The sequence below is a fragment of the Rhodamnia argentea genome, chromosome 2 (genome assembly GCF_020921035.1).
Source record: "Rhodamnia argentea isolate NSW1041297 chromosome 2, ASM2092103v1, whole genome shotgun sequence".
Taxonomy (NCBI): Eukaryota; Viridiplantae; Streptophyta; class Magnoliopsida; order Myrtales; family Myrtaceae; genus Rhodamnia; species Rhodamnia argentea.
This window is the reverse complement of record NC_063151.1, coordinates 25,700,823-25,727,662: the sequence shown is the minus strand read 5'-3', so window position 1 is coordinate 25,727,662 and position 26,840 is coordinate 25,700,823. Positions and strand designations below refer to the sequence as shown.

General features: G+C 38.2%; 1 protein-coding gene and 1 long non-coding RNA gene across 2 annotated transcripts; both read right to left on the bottom strand.

Moving 5' to 3' along the window:
• Positions 1–406: 406 nt before the first annotated feature.
• LOC125313757 lies at positions 407–17,160 on the bottom strand. Its single transcript, XR_007197337.1, has 3 exons — positions 17,149–17,160; positions 16,912–16,916; positions 407–481 (listed from the first exon to the last, which is right to left on the bottom strand). It is a non-coding gene; the product is annotated as an uncharacterized LOC125313757 (long non-coding RNA).
• Positions 17,161–20,527: 3,367 nt separating this feature from the next.
• Positions 20,528–22,151, bottom strand: LOC115737475 (probable 2-oxoglutarate-dependent dioxygenase AOP1). The gene is made up of 3 exons (XM_030669600.2): positions 21,701–22,151; positions 21,032–21,353; positions 20,528–20,933 (listed from the first exon to the last, which is right to left on the bottom strand). Exons 1-3 carry the CDS (start codon positions 22,075–22,077, stop codon positions 20,676–20,678), a joined length of 957 nt encoding a protein of 318 aa, XP_030525460.1. The 5' UTR covers positions 22,078–22,151; the 3' UTR covers positions 20,528–20,675.
• Positions 22,152–26,840: the final 4,689 nt, after the last annotated feature.

Genomic DNA, 26,840 nt, shown 5'->3' with positions numbered 1-26,840 from the left:
CGTGGCCAACTAGGGTGTGGGCCCTCGTCTGGATCTAGGCGAGGGCCATGATGCCCTCATTAATGCCCTATTTGATTCAGCATTTGAAATGAGTTTTGGGGCTCTAAAGTCCCTTTGCCAAATGCAAATGATTTTTGGCTTTTTTTTTATTCACTTTAAGGAGATGCAATTACATCTCAAATGCTCTCCAAATGCCTTTTGCCCAAAATAGCTCAATAGCTACTTTGGGAAGTTGCATTTTCAAGTTGCAACTTCTCCGATTTAATGAAATTTCTAAACTTCCATTTTTACCCTCATTCATCAACCATAATTCCTATTTTGCCCATTTGGAAATAGACAAGCTCATAAACCGTAAAAAAGACACACACTCAAGTCTCTTGCCCCTTTTTTCTTTGAGAACACACCCTCTTTCACAACTCTCTTCCCATCGACCTCTCTTGCTGGATGCCGCTATCCCCGCGCCCTCGAGATGCCACTTTGTCTTTGTCATGCTCATATCTCTTCTAGGTAAGAATTTGTTGTTTCTCTATTCGCGTTGCCTTCAATTTCCGGCTTGGGGGTAAGATTGGCAGCAGATCGTTCAGAGAGATCTACCTTGGTGGACTGCTCAATGACCGATGCTTGGTTTTTGGCATCGTTCGTTCGACTTTCAATTTGATTGTGATTGAAGTTTTCAATGAACTGTTTTTAGGTACTAATATTGAGACAAACTAGGAAGTCGCAAATATTTAGATAAACGAGGAAGTCGCAATTAAGTTTGTGAGTGGCTCTTCTCCCAATTGAATTTCGTTTTCTCCAATTTGGGCATTTTCGTTTTCTTTAGTATAGTTGTAGGCACTGCCATAAGTATTTCATCGATTTAGAAGATAAAAGATCAATTTTTCACTTGAAACATGTATGATTTGAATGAGTGAGATTAATTAGGGGGTTGATGAGCTTCTTCATATTTGTTTTCCCTTGTCCGTTCTCACCCGGATGATGTAGTCCGCATGCAAAGATTCATGTTGTACATAAACTACTCTGAATTGGTGTGAGAATTGAGCAAAATCTATTGGTGCTGCGGGTCTATGCCACATCGGTAATCTCCTGGTTTGTTTCTGAATTGGTGTGAGAGTAAACTCTATGGCTTGTTTATAACCCACATTGGCAATCTTCTGGTTTTCTACCCTTGCTTTTAGCATGAAACCAGAAGATTTCTGATGAAGATGCTTGCCTAACTTGCTCAATTTTTTTCTAGTTTTTTACTCTTGCTTTCAGGTTTGCTCACATGGTTCGTTCACAATTGGTGGTCCAACTTGTTGTTCTATCTTGATTGGTTTGCTAGTTTCATATCTTATTTTTTGTGCCTCTCAATTGTGTTTATGTTTATATTATTACAAGATGGCGAGTTCATTAAAGGAAAAAGCAATTTGGACTGCCGAAGATGTGAAAATATTTTGTAAGTTATGCATTGAGGAAATTGAAAAAGGCAACTGTCTTGCAACCAACAAGAGGGATGGATGGATAGTCATAATTAATAAGTTCAAGGATTTAACAGATAAAAAGTATGACAAAACTCAAATGAAGAGTAAGTGGGATAATCTCAAGGAAGAATGGAAAAGATGAAGGACAATGATTTTAAGTGAAACAAGACTAGGATGGGATGACAAGAAGAAAACCATTGCTGGGACCGATAAATGGTGGGACGATAAAATTAAGGTTCCTATCACTTCCTCTTTTACTTTTCTGTTAAATTCAAGTTCATTGATACAACTTACTAAAATACTCTATTATTATAACATGTTGATTATAGGTTTAAGCCTTTTAGGATGAAAGGCATACATCCTAATCTTGATATGCTATTAGGTAGAATGTTCAGTAGTACAGTTGCTACCGGAGGAATAATATGGAATCCTGGACAAGGTTTACGTATTGAGGAGGATATTAATGCCACACAACCTAATATCGCTAATCTTGATATATATGCTGATGATATTTTGGAGTCCGAAGGTGGTGAAAATGTTGTTGAACTGAATGCAACTCAAACCCATAAAAAGAGTGATGCGAAATTCAATGAAGCAAGCTCGAGGGAAGAAAGAAAAGAGAATGAGGCCACAACAATAGCTTGAAAACCAAATTGAAAGGATGGTTTCAGCTATTGAAAGTAGAAGCAATGCCACATCTCAAGCAAATTACGGATTTGGTCCTTGCAAGGACCTCATGCGACTATTGGATACCATACCCGAGATTGTGCAAGATGAAAAGTTATACTTTTGTGCAATCAAACATTTTAAGGAAAAGAAAGACAATTGGCAAGTCTTCATGAGCTTGAATAGTGATGCACTAAGAGTCAAGTATCTCAAGTTTGAGATGGACGAGCTTAGTCATAGCTAGGATGTTGAAGCATCTTTTTTGTACTCTTCACTATGATAGTTTATTTTCTTGTGAGATTTTTATTTGCTTTATGTGTGAACCCAATTTCTATTATTTGTTTTAATGTAAGAACTATTTCCAATTGGTGTTCTCTTTACGTGGTTGAGTTTGCATAATTATGATGGTCGATATTGTTTATCTTGATGGATGATCAATACTATTCCTTGTTTCTCATATTCTAACTCATTATTTTGTTATGATGTTAAGCGGTCATGGATTCTCCTAAAAGGGAAAATCATAAAGAGGAGGAAGATAAATTATTGGATCTTCTTGCAGTCACTCATGCTTCTGCTGCTTGTCAAGCAATGTACCTTTGCAAACAACCTCGCATGGCCTCATCATATATCAGTTATGCATGGTTGAAAGAGTTGATGGGCGAAGATGCTAATCCGATAAGGTGGTATAATATGTTTCCAATGCATAGGGCCATATTTAGTAATTGGCACATGACTTAGTAACATGCTATGGCCTTAAAGGATATAGGAATACTGATGTTGCAGAAATGGTTGGACTATTTCTTTATATGTTGGGACATGGTGCGGGTAATAGGTTAGCACAAGACTGCTTTCAGCTTTTGGAAGAAACCATTAGTAAGCACTTTAGCTTAGTTTTAGATAAATATGTGATATGGCAAAAGATTTGATCCAACCAACCGATAGACAATATCAAGAAGTTCCAAAGAAGATCAAGAAAGATCGACGATTTTATCCATATTTTAAGAAGTTAAGATTGTACAATAAAAATCAAACTCTAATGTAAATCAAGTAATATTTGTGTCATTTGTTCTAGGATTGCTTTGGAGCTATGGATGGCACGCATATCCCAGCGGTGATACCTACGTACGATCAAATTCATTTTATTGGGCGAAAAGGAACGACAACTCAAAAGGTGTTGGCGGTATGTAATTTTAACATGGAATTTATCTATGTTTTTACCGGTTGGGAGGGACAAGCTTATGATACCCGTGTCTTCAATAAAGCCGTTGGAAGACATGATGCACAATTTCTCCATCCTCCTCCAAGTTCATTAGTTAATGGTTTATCAACTTCATGCAGCATCTACTTATTATCTATGTGACATGTTAATTAAATTTATATTATATTTGTGTGGGTAAATATTATTTAGTGTATGCTAGATATCCAAATCCCACGGGTTATTTGGGGCCATGTAGACAAGTGAGATATCATTTGCCGGAGTTTCGACAAGGTCCTTCACCTACAGGTTATCAAGAAGTGTTCAACCGTGCCCATTCCTCGCTACGATCAGAAATTGAGCGAGCATTTGGCGTATTGAAGAAGAAGTGGCATATTCTTAAAAAATAAAACAAGTTATTTGTATGAAAAGCAAGTGCAAATTGTGATCGCGACAATGGTTTTGCACAATTATATACCAAGAAATGCTGTAGAGGATATGGACTTTGAAGATGCGGATTTGGATCTCGAGTGTGGATATTCGGTTGATCGTGATACTGTAGATGAATGGGGCTAATGCTTCAAATACTAATGCATCCCCTGACATGGCACATTTACGTGATGAAATAGCCATGGGTTTAGTTAATAGTTAAAGAGGTTTGTAATTTTTGAAAGAAACTTATTTCTATCCTCAATGACTTATGTGATCATCTTTGTAATTTTTTGGAGGAAAAATTATTTTCATCCTCAATGACTTATGTGATCATATTTATTATAATGATCATTTGATATAATTGCACACGCCATATTTTGACTTTTTTAACTTATAAATTTGTTAATATGTGTCTTTTACGTTACTCTCAACGCGAAAATATAAAAGTTGCAGTCATTTGTTTTTTTTTTTTCCTAATTTTAAACAAATTAAAGTTAAAAAATATTAAATTGGGACACCAAAGCACTTTTCAGATTTAAAAGTTTACCAAACAACATTTTCCCCAAAGTTGCATCCAAATGCACTTTTCAATTACAGTTTACCAAATAGTATTTGCATTTCACCAAACCCCTTTAGCTCATAGGTATTTGCATTTCACCAAATCCCTTGCCCAAAGCTGAACCAAACAGGGCCTAAAACCAGGCCCTTGCCTATGGCTGACGGTGGTCGTCCATCAACCTTGCCAGGCAAGAGTTAAAAAAGAAAGGAAAAGAAAATAATAAAAATTTCAAAAACAGATATTATAATATAATAAAATTTGTCTGCATCCATGCCGGTCGTGTCATATAGGATGACTAGCGTCCATGTCCGTGATTTCCGGCCAAAATTAGCTAGATAGACTGCATTGGTAAATAGTCAGAAGGTTTAGAACTCAATTACTAAAGTCGATAGGTTTAGAACTGAATTGGTACACATGCAATAGGTTTAGGACTTTTATTTGCTGTGGAACCTTCCTTATTTATGTTATCTTCTTCTTTTTTCAATTCAAAAGGCGATTTTTATTATGCTGCAAATTTACAGTCACCTTCCCCAGATATCACCCGCAGGACAATGACAATCGCAATATGCAAGTTTTCAAATCGGAATCATTTAAATAATGCGTGCGTAATTAGTAATTAACAAGACTATGAAGGTTGCTCCTCAAATTGGGATTTACATTGAAAAAATACTGCTCGTATAGTAACTCTATGCGGAAATTGGTGGTAATGTATTTCTGTGGCGATAATGAAATGTTTTTTCCACGACTTGATTGTTGATACGTAAGCCTTTTCAGGGAAATCGCGCAATTTTAAGGTAACTGATTTACTTTCCTTCAACAGCAAAACTTGATTCAATGTTATATTATCGTTCCCCTCCCTCCATTCATTTCATCATCTCTTTCCTTTTTAAACCACAGTTTTTACCAAGTTTCAGGAAAAAAAAATTATCTTCGTTACCCTTTTCAATCACAACACCCTTTGCAAAATTAGTAATAATTTCCATTGACGGACTTGAAAGGCGAACTAGCATAAGTAAAAGACGTAGCTCATGACCTTTGGTTCCAAAAAAAAAAAAAAACCCTCGTGACCTTTGGTGAAAAAGGTTTCATACTTCTCCATGTGAGATTTTGTAGATAACTGTCAGCTGTTCCAAAATCTTAATAAAAGTTTAACCAATTAAATGAAGGTATGATTTAACATTTAAGTACTCAAACACTCCCCTCATGCTTAGTCTAATCATTTTGCCTAGTATTAATCACGAAAATATTTCATTCGGAGGCAAATAGGGGCCGAAAAAGATTTAAACTCAAGACTTGCTGCTCTAATACCATGTGAAATTTTGTGGACCACTCCATAAAGAAAATAATTTTTTTTAGGCATGGTTCACTGAGGGCACGAATGATACCCATTATATTTTTCTATTTCTATTCCACAACTGTTTCTAAATCAGGTTTGAAACAGAAATTTGTTTCATAATGCAATTTTATTTTTCTATTTTCGAAACAAAAATTCGTTACAGAAATAGGTTTGGAACATAAATGGAAAGTTAATATTTTCTGTTTTTCTGTTTTTGGAACATAAATGAAAAATAAGAATTCTTCTCATCCTCACTTTATCTTTCTCATGTCCCCGTCGCTTATTGACGATCCGTTGGTTACCATCTGTTGATAGCCAGCAGCCCTAAAAATTTTATGTTGTTATAAAATGAATTTATGTTCTAGGAACAGAAATTTTATGTCGTTATCAAGTGTATTTATCTGCTCAAAAACTCATCCAAAAATTAGACTTAGAAAATTTTATTTTTGGCCAGAAATTAATTCCGTAAATAAAATGGATATCATTCGCTCCAGTTTACATCTACGTTCTTATCCTAAAATATACGATTCACTGAGAAACAATAATAAGAAAGTTAGTTGTGATCTTTTTCCTTTCATTTTTCTTTTTTTTTTATTTTTTAGGTAAATACACATTCAACGGATTTTGTTTTGTCTTTTGGATGATAAAATAAATTGTCCTCTTCATGCTAGGTGCGACAGACAAAGACAAGAAGGATAATTTTGACGTCGGACAAAAAGGTGTGTTATTAAACCTCTATACATGCTCACCGAAGTTGAACGCAAATTTGGTCATCAACTTTTATAAAGTGTGTTTTAACCAAAAGGATGTGAAAACAGCCTCTCCCTATGTAAAATGCTTTTGCCTATAACTGTGATAGCTTCTTCCATTACATTTTTCGCATTTCAATATGTCGAATATTTTCAAATGATGTTTGGGAAGAAATATGAGAGAGAAAATCATTTTCTCCACTTTCGAAGGTATTTTTTTCATTAGTGGAAAATGCTTTAATTGACTAATTTATTTTTATAAACCAAATGCCGAAAAATCCAAAAAATAATTATTTTTTCACATTTTGAATAATGAGTGTATTAAAAATGAGAATTTTACTTCATTTGGATACGGTTACAAGTGTCCCGCCATCCCGTGTTAACAATTTTTAGTAATTTGAAACTTACCTTACTTTCTTAATTGGTTGAACGACAAGCTTTCTTGGTTAGAGAGCCCGCCATTGCGTAATCGCATTGCCTATTCCGCCTCTAGACTTGACCACCAGTACCCGATTGAACAAAATGGACCAAAGGTGTCGTCCCGTGGTGGTATAATGAATTCGATTGTTATCATTCTCTGGTCCATTTTTCTCGTCCGCTTCAATGAAGTTGAACGACTATGCATACATAGATACATGGAGAATTTCGTCTATCGTTACGAAATGGGTAGCGTTGTTGCATCAAGATCTTCTCTGACCCCAATCAAATGGAAAGACAAATTGGAATTTTCTTCCATTGCTTAGACACTGATAAGAGATTAATACATGTACGGTGCTTGAAATCTTATAAGTAAAATCATTGCCAATTGCAAATTTCAATTACACGAATCCTATTGTTTTTGTGGCCATCAATTGCATATATGTACAACTTTTATTTTAAACCCACGATAAATCGAGGTAAAGCCGCTTTTCTTTTCTTTTCTTTTCTTTTCTTTTCTTTTCTTTTATCCGATTGACTCGAGTCCGCACCACGCCATAAATTTCAATCGAGACAAGTACCCAAAAAGTCCTAAATCCATTATACTTGTGTCAATTCAGCCCTAAATCTTTCAATTATGCTAATTCAATCATAAATAGTTTTGACAGTTTCCCAATGTAGTCCATATCGCCAACTTTGGCCGGAAATTATGAACGTGGACGCCACCCATCCAACGTGGCATAGACTTGCTAACATGAATAATTATTTAATTTTTTTCTAAATTTTTTATCGTGCAAGGCCTACATGCCCTCCCCGGCCATAGGCAAGGGCGTCGGGCTCTTGCCCAAATCCAAGGGAGGATCTTAACCCTCACTATTGGCTGGCAAGGGCTGCGACACCCTTTTCTGGTCTAGGCAAGGGTCATGATGCCCTCGCTAGCCATAAACGAGGGCCGGAAGCCCCTCACTTGGATTTTGGGCAAGTGCTCGGACCCCTCACCTAGATCTAGGCAAGGGCGTAGAGTCCCTCGCTCATGGCCGATAAGGGTGTGGGCCCTCGTCTGGATCTAGGCAAGGGCCGCGGCGCCCTCATTAAGACCAGGTGAAGGTCACTAGCCCTTGCCTATGGCTGACGGTGGTCGTCCATCAACCTCGCTAGCCTAGAGTAAAAAAAAAGAAAATAATAAAAATTTCAAAAAAAGATATTATAATATAATAAAATTTGTCCGCATCCGCGTTGGTCGTGTCATGTTGGATGACCAGCATTTATGTTCACGATTTTCGGCCAAAATTGGCATGATGGACTACATTGGTAAATACTCGGAAAGTTTAGAACTCAATTACTAAAGGTGATAGGTTTAGAACTGAATTGTTACAAACGCAATAGGTTTAGGACTTTTATTTGCTACGAAACCTTCCTTATTTATGTTATCTTCTTCTCTTTTCAATTAAAAGGGCAATTTTTATTATGTTTATCAAAAAGGAAGGTAAAGATATCTTGCTTATCCAAATATACGTTGATGATATTATATTTGGTTGTTCTAATAAAAAAAACTTTGCAAAAATTTCTCTCGGATCATGTAGAGTGAATTCGAAATGCGCATGATGGGAGAACTCACCTTCTTTCTTGAACTTCAATTGAATCAAACTGAATAATGAACTTTCATACATCAAGAGAAGTATGTGAAGGAAATTGTGAAGAAATTTGATCTGAAAAAACTATAAGAAAATTGAATCACCAATGTCTTCTTTATCCAAGCTAGACAAGGATGAATAGGGCAAATAGGTTTGATCATAAGTTGTATAGAAGCATGATCGATTCATTAATATATCTTATTGCTTCTAGACCCGACATCATTTTTAGTGTGTGCATGTGTGCCAGATTTCAATCAGGTCCTAAAGAATTACATCTCTCAGCAGTAAAGAGGATCATTAAATATATTGGAACCTATCCTAATCTGGGACTATGATATCCAAAGACCTCAGACTTTACTTTATATGGCTATTCAAATATTGATCTTGCAGGTTGCAAATTAGACGGAAGAAGCACCTCAGGAACATGTCAACTTATAGGATCAATGCCGGTGTCTTGGTACTCAAAACAATAAAATACTATGGCATTATCAACCACAAAAGTTGAATATATTGCGTTAGGAAGCTGTTGTGCTCAGATCTTGTGGATAAAGTAACAATTGAAGTATTTCGGTGTTGAAGATTCAAACATAGAAATCAAGTATGACAACACCAGTGAAATCAACCTTACAAAGAATCTAATTTTGCACTCTCGAGCTAAGCATATTAAAATTAAGCATCATTTCATTCATGATTATGTGCATAATGATAATGTTAATATTTAATTTGTTGATTCAAAGTATCAATTAGCTGATATGTTCGCTAAGCCTTTGGAAAAGAATTCCTTTGAATATATTAGACAATAATTGGGTATTATTAATGTACTTATTTAAGTTGCTAACAAGAAAGGTTAAGACTGCTTCTGAACAAAACCAACATATGAGGAAGTTCAATGCAAAGCCTCGGAACATGCTTAACATCTGAGAAGGATAATTGCTTGTGAGAACAAGTGCATCTAAAAGCAACATTTGAGGATTTACAAATGCTCAAGTGGCACCTCTGAACTTATGCATCATCTGAGGAGGTCATCATCATCATCTCAAGTGTTACCTAAGGTTGACTAAACAAGAAATTATCAATCCAAGTTCTCACATGATGTGCTGGCTATAAATTCATAATTGCAGGAGTTCCACGTCAAATACATATTCAGGTACATGGTAATAGCTTGAAATTGGGTTGGTTGGACCGTACATTTGTTGTCAGCCATTGAGCCCACGGTCTTGAAATTTGTCAATGGTAATTAATGGTCCACAGTACCATAAAAGTGTGAAATGCAACAACCATCCCCAGAGTCATCAGTAGTAAAGAAAATCAATGGGATTGAAGGGCTTGAATTGTCACGGGTTTGTCGGATGGTCTTGCTCGGCATCTTTGCCTCCACTTTTGCTATTAAAAAAAAAGATAGAGAATTGTGATGGCAAAAATATGTAATATCTTGCACATTATCAAATGAAAGGTACATGAAACTGCTTACAGGCTTTACGAAACTAGTGTCTAAAGTAGCAAAACATCAATTACAATCAATCAAAAACCAACCAAGGGAAATATACATAATCTTCTATATATATTGTTGGAATTTATCATCGAGAAATTCTACTAACTTCTATCGATGTTCCGTTGCGAAATTTGCCCAAGAACTTAGTTGAATCTCCGACGTGTCCTTCACGAATCTTCAAACTCATGACAGTCTGAATACAATCACGTGCGGAAAGTATTCTTGATTCACAACGTAAATGCAAATCGATTCTCAAAGTAACCATTTTTGCTTTTGGTGGGAGTGTTTGTCCTTGAGAGTGCAATGGGAAGAACGTACGTTAGTTTTCTGCACAAACGTTCATTCTCTTTCATACCCTTTCAAAGTTATCTATCCCTATTATAGATTAAAAAAAAAAAGTTGCAATTCGAAAAGCACCTTTTCGTAGGGTCCTCTCAAACACATCTCTTCATGTACATATCAAATACACCTCTTCATGGACGTATTATTACATCTCCCACTTGGACATGAAGGGCTTGATAATACTCTATCAAGAATATAAGGCAATTAACATCGTCTACTTCAAAATCAATTCATACTTGCAAATACGTCGTGTGACCAGTGAGTACACATGCACTTGGGAGCTCAGTTATGTACCCGTTAGGAATACATAACAGCTACAACCCAAAAAAAAAAAAAAAATTGACTTCTAACAGCACCCCAAACATATTTTGTTACATCAGTCTAAGTATACCTATCCCTTAAAGGCTATACTTGACATTCTTTAATCCACCATGTATTTACAATTATATCTGCACACATGATAGGCGATATAATTGGTTGACTAGTAAATACATATGATGGATGAAAAACAATAATAGTCTTCCTTCGCACTCATGTCTCTCTCCATTTCAGAACAACCGCTTTCTTAGACACATCCAATAAAACCATATTTCTTTTCATGACCACCGGTAACATGCTAAAGCAGCAACATTGATCCGTTACTTTAAGAACATAGTCAGAAGTAACATAGGGTACAAATTAAGGCAATCGATTGATGAATTACCTCAAGGACTCACACAATGAGTAAGTAGGGATAATTATACTCATCTCCCTTATTGGTTAAATAAAGCACATGTAGTATGAATTACATGCTATAGTGAATTTCTTTTTTTACAAGAGCGTATGTCATTTATCAGATATATCCACTACATGGATCTTAGCCTAGACATAGTCACATGCTTTTCATGTACGTATGTTTAGCCCGAGTGCTATATCAGCTCGCTCTCTACAGCGACCAATTAATCACTCCCATCCGGCTTCCATCGGGCACACATGATTGTGGGAGTATCATGTTCGGTCTCATCATACATAAGTCATAGACCTCATCTTGATTCCAATCAAGGCGACATAAATATATTATGTACCGAATTTTGTTGTTCCAACATCTTTCGTACATACCATGTCATCTCAACTTGCTTACTATAGCGCTTGAGGTGATTGCTCGTGTGAGTGAACCAATCATCGCCCGATGACATACCTTTCAACAATATATGTGTGCTTGTGCTAGTCTTATAATGAATTGTACTTAAGAATGAAACATCAATTCATTTAATAATAAGTACAGTACATATATAGTACATATACATAATGTAACAATCCTCAACAATATTACAAATTATATTCTACGCAACCCTAGAGACATCCCGTGCGTCAAGAACACGTCTCTAGGAACAGCCTTAGTGAATGGATAAGCAACCATCTTGTTCGTAGAAATATATTGTAGGACTACTTCCTTCTGCGCTATTACATCTCCGATGAAGTTATTTTTTATGTCAATATGCTTTGTCCTAAAATGATACTTGGGATCTTTGACATAGGCAATGGCTGCTTGACTATCACAATAAACCGTCACCGGTTTTTGAACATAAATGATTACGACTAAATTTTCAAAGAAACGTCTTAGCCATATTGCTTCTTGCACCGCAGCAGAGCATGCAATAAATTCAACCTCCATTGTAGATAGAGCTGTGCATGTCTGTTTCTTGCTACTCCAAGAAATCGCACCTTCATTAAGCAAGAACGCATATCCAGATGTTGACTTGCGCTTATCAAAGTCTCCTCCCTAATCAGTATCGAAGTAGCCAATTAAGCGTAAATTAGTTCCTTGATAACAAAGTCGACAGTCCATTGTGCCTTTCAAGTATCTCGGAATCCTCTTGACCGCTTTCCAGTGTTCTTGGCCAGGATTTGACCGGTAGCGACTCATTATCCCCACGACATGACATATGTCGGGTTGAGTACACATCATAGCATACATTAAACTCCCGATAGCACTAGAGTAAGGAACAGTTTCCATTTCTTTCTTTTCTTTTGGAATCTTAGGACATATCTCAGAACTCGGGCATTCGCCTTGCATGATAGGGGTATCAATAGGATTACAATGCTGCATATTGAATCGTTCAAGAATTTTTTTTAATATAAGACTCTTGAGATAGAGCAAGAAGGTGTCATGAACGATCTCTTTCTATCTTAACTCCCAAAATATAAGCAGCTTCTCCCATATCCTTCATTTCAAAAGTGGAGGACAACCATTCTTTTACAGTGATAACTAGACCCTTATCATTCCCCTGCAACAGAATATTATCCACATAGAGTGATAAAATCACAAATTTATTCTCAAATCGTTTGACATGCACATAGTGATATTCTTCAATCATCATAAACCCAAAAGAAGTTATGGCTTGATGAAAACGAAGGTACCACTATCTAGATGATTTCTTAAAGCCATATATCGAACGATGAAGCTTGCAAACTTTTCACTCTTGGCCTTTAGCTATGAAACCTATCGGTTGCTTCATATAGATTTCTTCATCTAGTTCTCCATCAAGAAATACTGTCTTCACATCCATTTGATGTAATTCTAAATCTAAATTTACGACTATAGCAAGGATAAGGCGTATAGAGGCAAACTTTACAACTGGTGAAAAAGTTTCCTCATAATCTATACCTTCTTGTTGAGTATAGCCTTTCGCCACAAGGCGAGTCTTATACTTTTCAACGGATCCATCCACCCTACGTTTGATCTTGAAAATCCATTTATTTCCAATTGCTTTGTGTTCGAGTGGTAGATCAACCAAGCCCCGGACATGGTTTGCTCTCATAGACTCCATTTCATCTTCCAAAGCATTTTTCCATTCTTCCTTGTCGGGAGATGACAAAGCCTCTTCAACTGTCGTAGGCTCTGCATCATCTTGTGAAACAACTATAAATGCTTCCCCTTCAATCTCAAAACGACGATGAGGAATGCTTATACGATTACTTTTACATAACTGAAGTCCTTGTGAATTTAGTTCACTAGACGATGCAACACTCCCACTAGGTCCAGTATGTTGAGGTAAATCATTATTTTCTTCATCAATATTAGTGGGCGCGTTATCGGGATTTTCCATCTCATATAATCGCACCGTCAATTTCACCTCTACTAGGAAAATCGTTCTCTAAGAACATGACATCTCGTGATTCCATTTCGGTCACACTTCCATCGGCCTGTTCACCTATGAACACATACCCTTTGGAGTGCTCGGAGTATCTAATAAAGATACATTTCTTCCCTCTAGGACCTAATTTTTCATATTTATGGGAAGAGTCATGAACATATCCTGCGCACCCCCAAGGTCACAATCTGGTTAAATCTGATTTTGTACTAGTCCATAATTCATAAGGAGTAGAAGTGACCGACTTAGAAGGCACACGGTTACGTATATATGCGGCGATTAATAATGCATCTCCCAGGAATGAGATCGGTAAATTTGCTTGTGCCATCATAGACCTAACCATTTCTAATAGGGTTCTATTCCCTCTCTCAAGAACCCCATTTTGTTGCGGGGTATAAGGAATAATCAATTGCCTTTTGATACCCTTTTCATCACAAAGAGCCTTCAATTGCTCGGATAGATACTCACGCCCACGATCAGTTCTTAATATTTTTATTGTTTTGTCTAACTGATTCTCTACTAAACTCATATGTCATCTAAAGCAATTCAATGCTTCTGACTTATGGGAGATCGAAAAAACATAACTCAAGCGCATGAGTCATCTATAAATGTGATGAAATATGAGGCTCCATGCCTCGCCCTCACATTCAATGGACCACAAATATCATAATGTACTAATTGCAATGGAAATTCAGCCTTAGTTCCTCCGCCAAATGGTTTTCTAGTTGTTTTTCCTGTTAGACGGTATTCACATGTGGGTAAATTGATATTAGCGAGTGACCCTAAAAGGCTTTCTCTAACTAATCTTTTCATTCTATCTAACCCAATGTGACCCAGTCTAGCATGCCAAACATTTGCATCAATATTCACATTTTGATAAGATGCAATTAAGGAAAAACAATCATTTACATTAACATTGTACATATTATTGTCAATGTCTAAAACCATAAAACCACTCAGTACATAAGCAGAACCATAATAAAATGTTCCAAATTTAATGTCAACACAATCACCATGAAAATTTAAAACATAACCTAAGCCTAGAAGAACAACTACAGAGACCAAATTTTGACGAATATCGGGAGTATAGAGGACATCATGTAGGAACAGAGTTGGACCACTACATAAATTTAATTTACATGTGCCAACACCCTTCACTTCAATTTTGGAGTTATTTCCAACATATATCCATCTTTTTCCCGGCGATATCCGACGATACTCCACAAATGCTCCTCGGTCTCTAGCTACATGGTTTGTAGCTCTTGAGTCTATGGTCCACATAGGATGTGATTCAGCAAGCATTACAGTGCTAGAAACAAAAGCATTACTTAAAGTAATGAGTAATCAGTTACCTTCTTTAGCTCGGTGCATTCACGAGCGAAATGACCCATCTTGCCACAATAGTAACAGATCATTTTGGCCTTGTCCTTCTTCCCACGATGCTTGTTGCCTCGAAGGGTTTTGGCTCTTTTGGTTGCATGATCAATCTCCTTCCTTTTGTTGTTGAACTTATAGTTCCTTTTACGCTTAAAGTTTGAAGCTTTGCGCGAACTAGTTTCAGCAGCATAAGCATGCGTAGAAGATTTAGCAACCTCTAGGCGCTCATCTTCTAACTCCAAATGACATGCTATATCATCAAAGGTTGTGATATTCTCATTATGCGTCCCGTTGATTTTCATGTGCTCCCAACTTTCAAGAAGAGACCTAATAACGGCTTGAACTTGCTACTCATCGGTTAGGGTATGGCCTACTGTCTTGAGCTCTCGTACCATGTTTGACATCTCCCGAATGTGTTCCCTCATATTTTGATTTTGACACTTTCGAAAGGTGTCAAACTTGATAGTGAGCCTCCTTAATTTAGTAGCAGACGTACCCCCAAACTTTTCTTTCGGAGCAGTCCAAATATCTTGAACATTCTCAAGTCCTTCAAACTCACACATGAGATCATCCCGCATACAACTCGACAACGTGATACGAACAATGCTATTTTTTCTTTTTCCAAGCTTGATAAGCTTCTAGATCTCTTCTGTGTTGAGTAGAATTTCCTTGCTCAAGTTGATCCATGGTGTGGTTGAGGGTTTCCAAAACCTCTTGTTCTTCAAGGATGTATTGAACCTTTCGGTGCCAAATATCATAATTGTCACCATTCGGTTTTTCACCCTTATTAAGGTCAGCCACAATGGTCTTAGAAGCAAAAGCCATAGTCAATAACAATTCTATATTGACAGAATAAGCGCAGAATTAATACTAGCACATCTTTCACAGTAACACATATAATTAATTTTGCAACAAAGAGCAACTTAAATGAATAATAATATGACAAAAGACATCGAAACGAAAGTTCACCATGTTCCCAATCAGCTTCTGTGTTGGGATTGTCTCACTATCATGTATTTAGTTCAATTCGCACAAAATTCAAGTTCTAGGTGAGAACTCCATCGAATTCTACCAACCTATGAACTCCCACTAAAAAAATAATTACAGTCTCATGTAATCGTAAAAGCATAACATGATGCGAACTAGTATACAAATAATTCAAGCATCAATTATAATCAAATACGAAATACTAGACGTGTGTGTGTCTATATATATACCGAATTGCATGTAATGGCAAAACAGTAAATAAAATGAATAATGGCAAAATCGTAAATAACCAGCCAGAGCAAAACGGTAAATGAGCAAAGGGCGTACATGCCTCACGTGTGCACTGGCGCATGCCTTGCACGCTCCAGACCTGTGCACTGGTGTGTGCACGTGCAGGCCTCACTTGTGCACAAGATTTGCAAGGGCGTGCGCATGCATGCGCCTGATCTTTTTTTTTTTTTTTTAAATAGGTGACGCAATTTTTTTTTTAAAATCCTGCAAAACAGAACATGTTCCTCTTATCTCTATTTAAACGCAAGTGTTCAAACCAAAAAGAATAATGCATGCGCCTTTTCTTCCTTGCTCGTCCGACGCAACTATTCACCCCTTCTTTATCCTTTTTTTTTTTTTATAAAGAACTCCACTGTTCGGTGAACCAGTGGACACAATTCCCCAACATCCAATATTGGTTCAACAAGAATTTCACTTTCTTTGCGGATCCGTCCCGTACGGCATCCCCGAAAGCCTACCACCTATCATTTTTCTCGTCCTAACGAGATCCATGTGACACCCTAGGATTTATGAACTATGAGATAAGGGTAATTATAGTTATGGTTCCCACCTTATCTCGAAGTCTCCTCCACGTCAAACTTCTCTCTCTCTCCCTTCTCTCCACCGCCACTCTCTCCTTTTTCTTCTCTGTCTCTCCTTCATTCTTTCTTCTTCTCCTTCTTGGTTTTCTTTTGTTTTGGGGGAAACATACAAAAGCCCTGGAAGGTCACCGAACCACCTAAAGACCTCCTCCCCCTCCTCTAGTTGTTGCCGCACCACCACCAAATGCCGGCGAGTTGCCGGACAGCCACAACAAGACCAAACAGTCGCTGAGAACCCTGGTTCCCCTGTTCTGACCCCTGCTGCGTTTGCTTCTGCTGCTGCTGCTTTGCTTCGCTTCGTTCTTCCTCTCTAGCCACCTTCGACCCACACCAGCTATCTCCTTGTCGTCTCTGTCGTCTCTACACCTCACCGGACCGCCTTTACGCCTCACCGAACTGAACTAGACCCCCTGCTCTGCTCTTGACGCCCTGTTTTCTGCTTTGTTTCCCTGTTCTGCCATGGCTGCTCCACCCTTACTGCGACAGCTCCGACCATCCTCAAGACCTTCACAGACCTCCCTTGACGTTGTCTAGCCATCACCAAGTCAAGCCACCGCCATAGCACGCCGGAACAGCCATGAACAGCTCTGTATAGTCCCGGTTCCCCTGTTCTGCAGCCCCCCTGCTCTATTCCACCTGCTGCAGCTTCTGTTTGCTGCTGCTCCGCCTTACTCCGGCCACCATGAGCGACCAACGGCGTCCCCCGATACTTCCTTAGACCCCCACCAGTCTTCCTTGCCAACGCCTTGGCCGTCTATTGCTGGAAAAAGCCGCCACAGTCCTAGAACCCTCCCTGCACCGCCTGCTCTGTTTTGCCCGAGTGCCCTGTTCGGGCCTGTTTTGTGGGCCATCAAGCTGGGCCGTGGCCGAGATTCTGGGCCAAGTGGTCCGGCCAAGTTGGCCGAGAACCCGGGCCATGTGCCCCCTCCATGGGCCATGTTGGCCGAGAATTTTGTCCTGTGGGCCGAGAAGATTAGGCCGATTGCTCGAGCCGTGTCCCAAGTTTGTGCTTGAAGATTTTCAAGGATCGCCGCGTCTAATTGACGGTGAGTCGACCTCTAATCTTTGGCTAAGTCGTTAATTACGTTTGGATTAGTTTAATTAGATTATTAGGATATTTTGGTAGATTAATTAGGGCCGATTTAGGCTAGAGACTCGGTTTAGGTTAAATGGCCCTAATTAATTGGATTAATTTGATTAAGGCTAGTTTGGACGAAATAAGTGATTAATTGATTGACATTTCTTGATCGCGAGCGAATAATAGGTCAAGAATGAGCGTGTGACTGATTGATGATTTGAATTTAATTACGTACGATTGGATTGAATGTTTGTCATTCAATTATTGATCTACGCTCGATTATAATTTATGTGGATTAATTGATGAAATGCCTTGACGGATTGCTAGTTAAATTGATTGATTGGTCAGAGTTCAATCACTCGATTTATGGGTGCGAGGTCCCATGGACAACATGTGCATTTGTGTGATTACTCAAGAGTTTTGCCGTGTGAGCATATCGCGTGAGCATTTGACTAAATGCGGATTATAAACTGGCTATTTGCTGAGTATACTTGAGTGGTCACACGATGGATTATTCCTGTCAAGTTCGTACCGTGCTAGTCGTACGGAACCATACGACTTGTCGGATGCACGTCAATTCGTGCCGTGCCGATCGTACGGATTACACAATTGACGGATGCCGGTCGCAGCTTGTGATGGACCGAAACCCCTACAGGGATTCCCGATAGTGCCGTGTCGTGCCGGTCGTACGAGTCACACGGGCTATCGGATGCCGTCGCCGGAAGTAAGGGACGAAGCACGGTCTGCCGGTAGACACCGCCAATCATAGTATAAAGTCACACCGGTCGTGTGCAATTGGGCCATATAGCCGTTAATAATCGGATCACGTGTGGTGTCTGCGTATGCGATTGACATGATATCTATGGGTTGCTATGTGTAGCATATTATGTTGAGCATACCGTGTGATTTCAGCAGGTAAGCTGCATGTGATTGGGATATTTATATATCAATATGTGATTGACTGATAGGACCCTTCGAACGAATCAACGCCTTAGCCGGGCTTAGGCGTTGACTCACCGAGATTTATATCTCACGCTATCGTTGTTAAACCATTTTCAGGTTCTAAGTGATGGAGCTAGTAATTATTGAAAAACTGATAAGGATGAAAGTGACGTAGCCCTATTTGGAGTAGGTACGAAATTGATTCTACCCCGTCCCGAAGTATAGGACCAATTAGCGTGTCATTTCGGTTGGCTCACGATGTGTCCGTAAATAAAATCATGTTTTCGAATTAATGCATTTTCCTACTTGTCTATCCCTATTTTATATTTTTGTCCGGGAATATTATACGTTTCCGCATGCGTAGTTAATCTCATGGGTTGATAGCGTGCCCGGGACGCTACCCTTTTAACCCGAGGGACGAGATGACGGGGATGCCGCGCGCTCGAGGATCGGGGCGTGACAATCTATCTCACCGTCTCATAAAAAAAAAATTCACGAACAAAATTTCGAAGAAAATCAACAAACAGTACGGTGATCTATCCGTCTAGATATTCATGCAGTAATCTTAAAAACTATCAGTCAAAACTCAACCGAAAAATAAGGCGGAGATCTAACTCTGGCTCGATACCAATGTCGGAATTTATCATCGAGAAATTCTACTAACCTCTATCGATGTTCCGTTGCGGAATTTGCCCAAGAACTTAGTTGAATCTCCGACGTGTCCTCCACAAATCTTCAAACTCATGACAGTCCGAATACAATCACGTGCGGAAAGTATTCTTGATTCACAACATAAATGCAAATCAATTCTCAAAGTAACTGTTTTTACTTTTGGTGGGAGTGTTTGTTCTTAAGAGTGCAATGGGAAGAACTTACATTAGTTTTCTGCACGAATGTTCATTCTCTTTCATACCCTTTCAAAGTTATCTATCCCTATTATAGATAAGAAAAGTTGCAATTCGAAAAGCATCTTTTCGTGGGGTCCTCTCAAACACATCTCTTCATGTACATATCAAACACACTTCTTCATTGACGTATTATTACAAGCACCTTTTCTTGGGGTCCTCTCAAACACATCTCTTCATGTACATATCAAATACACCTCTTCATGGACGTATTATTACATATATATTTTTTTATTATTTATTTATTTATCCCTAACAAGAAAGTTCCTAAGTATTTCTTTGCTTTTGCTGTGCTGTTGAACTTCGTCACATTAAACATCCACCAATGTCTCCATCTCTCTCGCTAAATGAAAATAACATGGGTCCAAGGCTGTTCCAAATTGGTGGGATTCAGTTTTCCCACAACTGGCTTGGCCCGAGTAACAGCGGTTAAGCGAAGGCCAATTGGATGAAATTGTTCCTCGATGCTGTAAAATGAGCAAAGGCACATGTAATCCGGTTACGATTCCTACTTTATCTTGCTTACAAATGTTTAGGTAGCATATACTCTATGCATAAGCCAACTTTAACGTGCACGTTTTGGCATTCAACTCTTACCTTAGCCGGTTTGTTATAACGAAAAAGATATACCTAATCTATATATGATATCTGTCTTGTATGAACTCCTTTTTTGGTGAGAAAGTCTAGGATGGTTGAAGGGAATTCTAATCTAAAAAGACTTCTCAGCAAACACGTCATAAAGATTAATCTGTATGAAATCGACATATGTATAAGTCATACGTTTGACTCAAAAGTCCTTGGAGACGTAAAATAACATCATATGGAGCAAGGAAATCAAATCATTTATGGGAAAGAAATAGCGGAAGATCCATTAACTTCGTCACGTGGGCGGACTACATTGTAAGAAAAGTTGGACCCCAATTTACTGCAAGAAATATGACATAACAACAACTTCAATCACCTTTGACTTGTGTATACCTCTTTATTTCATAAAAACAGAACAAAAGAAGATTGAGAAACAGCAGTCTCCGCAATCTCATTTTATTTCATATTAAGAGGCGTATGTGCTATTTCATTCTGAATTAATCATGACTGCTAATTGGCCCGAACTCCGCAGTAGGTCTTGATGAGGCTTTCGGCCTTGATGCGTGTGTCGCTAGAGTCATAGTAGCAAAGGAAGTCGATGTGATTGAAGGGCTTGTATTGCCGAGGGTGTGCTTCATCGATGAACTCCTCGGGGGTCTCGATCATCCCCGAGACATACGAGAACGTCCCGAGAGAGTATCTCACTTGACTCTCTTCTCTAACCGCCACTCGGTGGTAACAAGCCTTGATCCTTCCATTGCTCCATGCCTGATCAAGAATAAACAACACACAATTAGAAATTATTTTGACGGAACTCATGCGGACTAGTGCGTGGAAGAATTTTCACGAGCAAATAAGTGACTCACCACACAGGCATCACCAGCCATAACCATGAAAGTTGAAGCCGAGGGCTCGAAAGTGAACCACTCGCCATCTTTGGTCTGCACTTCCAAGCCCCTAATGTTGTTCTGGTGCAAGTAGGACAAGAAGCTCTTGTCCGTGTGAGCGATTGGATTCACACCTGCATCGAGGTCTTCAGGTTTCTTGTACTTCAAGAATCGTAGGAGGTACGTGCAAGACTCGATGTAAGGGCCATAGCATTTCTCGACACCGTAGCTCTCGCAGACCATCCTGAACACTACTTTCTCTATCTCAGCTATGAACTTGCCATATTCATGAACAGTTTTGCTGCAGCAACAAAGAAAATTTTGAGAAGTTAAATTAGATCTGTAAAACTTAAAGTTGAGATGCTAAGACCTTATTGGAGAGTCCAACTCTGGTCATATTTTGCAAAGCAAACGTGTCTATAATGCGAGATCGCTTAATAAAGCAATAATTTTTGTTAGGTTTACCATCGAGGCATATAAAAGTTGACACAGTATAACACAGTTCAATTAAATGGGTTTTTCCCTAAGGGAGCCCGGAAATTTACATAACGAGCTTGTTTGTATATAATACATAAACGATCATCACACTTCATTCCATAGATATCCAAAGAGCGATGATGATTTGCAGAACTTAAAAAAGATTAATACCAGAAGTGGTCATTCCCAGATGGCCACATGATAGAGGTGAACTTTTCGCACACTTCAAGCTTCTCGGCGCCGTCGATGTTCATGCCCTCGAGGAGAGGAGTGCCGGGTCTTTTGGGGAGATAGCCATGGGAAGGCTTGAGGTTGGTGTTCTTGATCTTGGTTTCATGGGGGAGGTCGAACAGATCCTCGGTCACGCTAAAGACGGAGTCATGAAGGCCAGGAGGGACATTGGGGTGATCGACGATGAAGCAACCAAGATCCTCAAGAGCCTGCACGACCACTTTGCAAGCTTTTGCCCATGAACTTGTCCCCGGTTTCATGCATTCCTCGGAGAAGGCTATCACTGGGATCTGGGACGCCATTTTTGTTCCTACCATCTCTCTCAGCTCTATATCTCTCAGAGCACACACACCAAGGGCAAGAGACTGCTTTTTAAGCCGGTTGCTTGTTCGTGAGCTCTTTGCTTGATGGAATCCCACAGCGTGGTTGAGCTTTTTATAGGCAAAGTGAGGAAGAATTTTGCTATGTTTTCTTAGTCCACCCCGAAGGGTGGCCCAAAAAGCACAAAATCCAAAGGAGCTGCCCACTCGAGGACTCAGCTGTCCAGCGGAAAAATCAGTCTAACCAATCTAGTACATAACATATGGTAAATTGAATTTGAAGTGTTACCTCCAGTGAGATTCACGTGAAACATATATTAGGATGTGATATCGCGCCTATAAATCTTGCCTTTCACTTAAAATAATTTCAGATGTCACGTCCATCATCATACTGATAAAGTCTTATTTGACATGCTAGAATAAAGCGAGTTAGGATGCATATGGTAACACATATGTTTTCAGAAATAATTTTTTGTCAAAAATAGTTTTTTCTATTTATATTCCTTAAATGAGCTTCTAAGCGGAAGAACGTGTTTGATAGTTGTACAAAATTTTTATTCTTGGAATAAAAAAAGGACAAAAATGCATTTTGTGCGACGCTAAAAAAAAGATACTAGCAATGGTGATTAGCGGCAATGAGTAGTGACCAGTGGCGACGAGCCACGACCGTCGATGACCGGGGAGCAGTGGCATCAAGGATCCGTGACCAACAATGGCGACGGTAACCGGTGGTGGCAATGACCGGTGAGCAGAAGTGGTGGTCGGCACCGAAGGCGGCATTTGTAAATTCATGGTTATAAAGACGAGCATTAAGTTACACTGAACTTGTTTTTCTAAAATGACATTCTTTCTCTTTTTGTTTCCGAGAACAAAGAATCTATTTTTTGTTTACTTCTCGTTTCTATTCCAAATATATTCTCTAGCCACCGATCCGTTCTTGAGAACAAAAAAATCAATCGACATACACTCTGTTCTTTTTGTATTCCGGGAAACAAAATAACAGAAAAATAGAGAATCAAAAACGTTACCAAGCATGCCCTTAATTATCATGCACTTATGGCATAACATCTAACGAAAAGTTTGGATACCACGATATAAAAAATACCAATAGTAAGAAAAATCACTTCATTCAAATGTTGGCATGACTTGAATACTGACTCATCTTCTAGATCATTCGATCAACAACAGATGAAATAATGTGGACGCAAAAGAAAACGTGAGTTTCTACACGATCTGTCTCAAATTATACAAGCGTCTCTAGCAATTTTCATATGACGAGTCATGTTATTGAAGTGAAATAAAAGCTTCTAGATTTTAATGTCATACATCGGTTGTAGATTTTACTTAGGTAGGGTTAATTGCACGCGTAAATTCAATTTGATTTTGCGTAAATTACGCATGGAGTTGAGGGTTCATGAAAGGCTTTATATGTTACTCCGATAGTTAAACCTCGTGGGGTCAAACCTGAACAATGTCGTTGTTCTCTGACTGTCGTTGTTCTCCGACTGACGTCTGCTATAGGGACAAAAAGTCCATCCTTAGGTCCAAGTCCATGACTTTCTTTTACATGGCATAGTTGATCACCTTATCTAGGAAACTCACCGACGATGTGAATGTTATGGCGTTTTGGCTCTATTACGAAAATCGGTTCATAAATTAAGTAATACTGATTAAGTGATATAACTTTTGGCACCAAAGTAATAGGGTTTTAGAATTTAGGGATTACGCGCCGTATGAAACTTATGATATTTGTAGTATCTTTTTTTCCCTCAAAATCTCCAAATGGATATTAATTAAGCACGCAATTAGTCCTTTTTGCGCCACTCAATTTGAAGATCAATAACCAATCTTTATATTACTTTGGATTACTCTTTTGACCTGTTGGGGTTCTAATTTTTAAAAGTTAATATCACGAAAAACCTCAAACTAATACACATATGATAAATTTACCACATACTGATTTTTTACCACCAAAAATTTTAAATCGGTACACATGTGACAAACTTAGCTCGAACTAATTTTTTGACCATCAAAAATCCCAAACTAGTGCATGTATGACAAATTTACCTTCCGTCATTTTACGTTCAATTGGATTGATATCACAAAAAATTCCAAACAAGTGCACTTGTGATAAATGGAGGGTGAAATCCCCAAACTAGTATACCCGTCAACTACCACGTATCGTCCAACTCTGCAATTTCGTGGTAAAATTTAACGAAAACTAACGGAAGGTAAATTTATCACACGTGTACCGATTTGTCACGCGATGCATCGGTTTGGGATTTTTTATGATATTAACCCAATTTTTAAACACATAATAGCTAATAGCTTTTTGTTTCATTTGACATAGTCTACTCGTGCGTGGGGGAAAAATGAACATGACTATATGTGGGTTATGTCGATAATGGCTGCCCAAGCTTAGTTTGGTCTTTAGCCATCTCCGAATGGCTAAGATAATTGCTTGATTAGTGATGCTTAATACGTTAATTGAATGACCGTATAAATTGTAAATAGATTTTTATTGAAAACTATTCAAAATAATAGCCAAAAACGTTGGTATAAAGTACCGATTTACTACATTTCTAGGCGTTTACGCAAGCATTGCCTCAATTACCATACAAAATATAGTTAACATAGTGCATGAAATATTTTAACATAAATTCGACATTATTTTGATATGTCATTAATTTTAAAAATTACACATAAACTAAATTATCAAAGTTCGAAGCAACTACGTAAAAAGCTCCATTGTATTTTTTTTTTAATTATATATTGTTGTATCTTACTTCCGTCGAATTCTGTTTGGATGAAAACAGAAATTTCCAAGAAAACGAATTCTTCTCTATTTGGTCAAGTAGATTTGTGGATTAAATATCAAGTAGAGTCTAGAAAACTTTTAACATGGACACTTTCTTCAACACAGTCACTTGTTTATAAACTCTCTCTTTTGTTGTGCATATCGACATGTAACATTTTCTTATGTTGTCTTTAATATATATTTACATATAATGAGATGATGAAACCAAAAAAAAAAAAAAATGCTCTTTAAACATTTTCAAAACTAAAATCACTGTTACATTCTTCAACATGAAACTTTGAAGGACGAAATTAATTAAATCCAACCATTGCATAAAAATAAGATTTTTTTAAAATGCCAAAAGAATATCATAATTATGGATCAACAACATTTAATATCATCCATAAAGTATTTACTAAAAAATACCAAGATAAGAAAGGGTTTGTTTTAGGGAGCTCAACAAAAGCTATTAGTTTGTCAACATATCCAGTTGGATGTACCTTTACTTAAAAACTTAAGCCAATGAGTTATAGGCTAATTAGGATATATTAATTGCTTTACAACATATCAATTCTTCGATACGAGAATTTTCTAACACAACTCACATGTACATGTTAACAGTATATGTAATGTGTTAAATAGTCAAAATCTTCTAGATGCTACTTGAAAAGTAATATATAAGTTTGCTCGACAACATAGAAAATAACTAGGTTTCGCATAAATTTCTCTTTTCCACAAAGCTTATTTCGCAGTATTAAAATCTAATAAATTGAAACGAAAACATAGTGCCCCAATATACATGGGATAGAAAATGCTTAATGATGACAACTAAATCCTAAATAGTAATAAAAAAAAATATGAAAAGACGAAGGAAAGTATATAAATTCGGGCCACCACTTCAAATTGCAATTGGATGAGGGCAATTTTATCCTTTTTTTTTCTGAAAAATAGGATGGATTTAGTACATAAGAAATGAAAATAGCGTCGCTTTTTTTAAATCTCGAACATTATGAATTTATCGTGTCACTGGGGATTTTCGCGTGGCACACGGTTTGCGAGAGCTCCCATGAACTGCATGCTGAATTAATTACCTGTTGGAGTTGCCTAACATTGACCAAGAAAGGAATCATGCATCATCCCAAGAGTTCCCACACATGGTGCGATGGCTGTGGAATTATAGTATAGCTGGAGGTCCGGTCCACGTGGGCTGCTCCGGCAAAAGAAGCTAATCCCATGGCATTATGGCAATATGACACGTTCATTCTGAATGCTCGTCAAAGCTCGATACATTTATTCATTACGTTAACATGTGGAATATCGATTCACATCCACGAGCGAGATAAGCACGTGATTTCCTTCATCATCTCACGCATTTCCACATGCAAAATGAACAGAGACACGGTGGAACCCAAGCGGTACCGATTTGGCCAGGCTCAAAGTTTTCGAAAGTGGCTTGCTATGACGGGCCCCAAGATCGATCCGACGGCATCCTAAGATTCAATATCGGTTCTCGTGCGAAAGTTTCTTAATTAGAATATGATTAATCCCACGCAATTGAGCTTTGGCCACCTTTTGTCCAACGGTCGTCGTCTGACGTCAGTCGTGACGACACGTTTCCTCAGTTTTCTTCAGGGGGTTAATGCCGTGTGACCGTGTCGCAGGTTGACCATCTCGAAATCGGCAAAACTTTCCGCATAGGGAAGTACGATTGTGTTGCGTTCGGTCGCCCGTTCAGACGTTCGCTTACCAGCCCTAGTCTTTCTAGATGGTGTTGACAGATTTTCCATTAGATGTTAACTGCCAACGCCCCGCGAATTTCTCCTTCTCTTTTTAGGAACTTAATTAACAAGCGTGCTTAGCAAAGAAAACCCCGTCACTTTAGGCTCTATTTATTTCGCGAAAAATATAACATTTTTACATAATATTTTTTTTAGAAAAATGATAATATATTTTAATATTTGGC

Bases quoted from the DNA above. Each gene is read 5' to 3' on its own strand.
- LOC115737475 (XM_030669600.2), bottom strand. From the start codon at position 22,077: ATGGTAGGAACAAAAATGGCGTCCCAGATCCCAGTGATAGCCTTCTCC. The intron at 21,354-21,700 runs GTATTAATCTTT...TTGTTGCTGCAG, and splicing joins TCTGGGAATGACCACTTCTG to CAAAACTGTTCATGAATATG. The intron at 20,934-21,031 runs GTGAGTCACTTA...ATTCTTGATCAG, and splicing joins TGGCTGGTGATGCCTGTGTG to GCATGGAGCAATGGAAGGAT.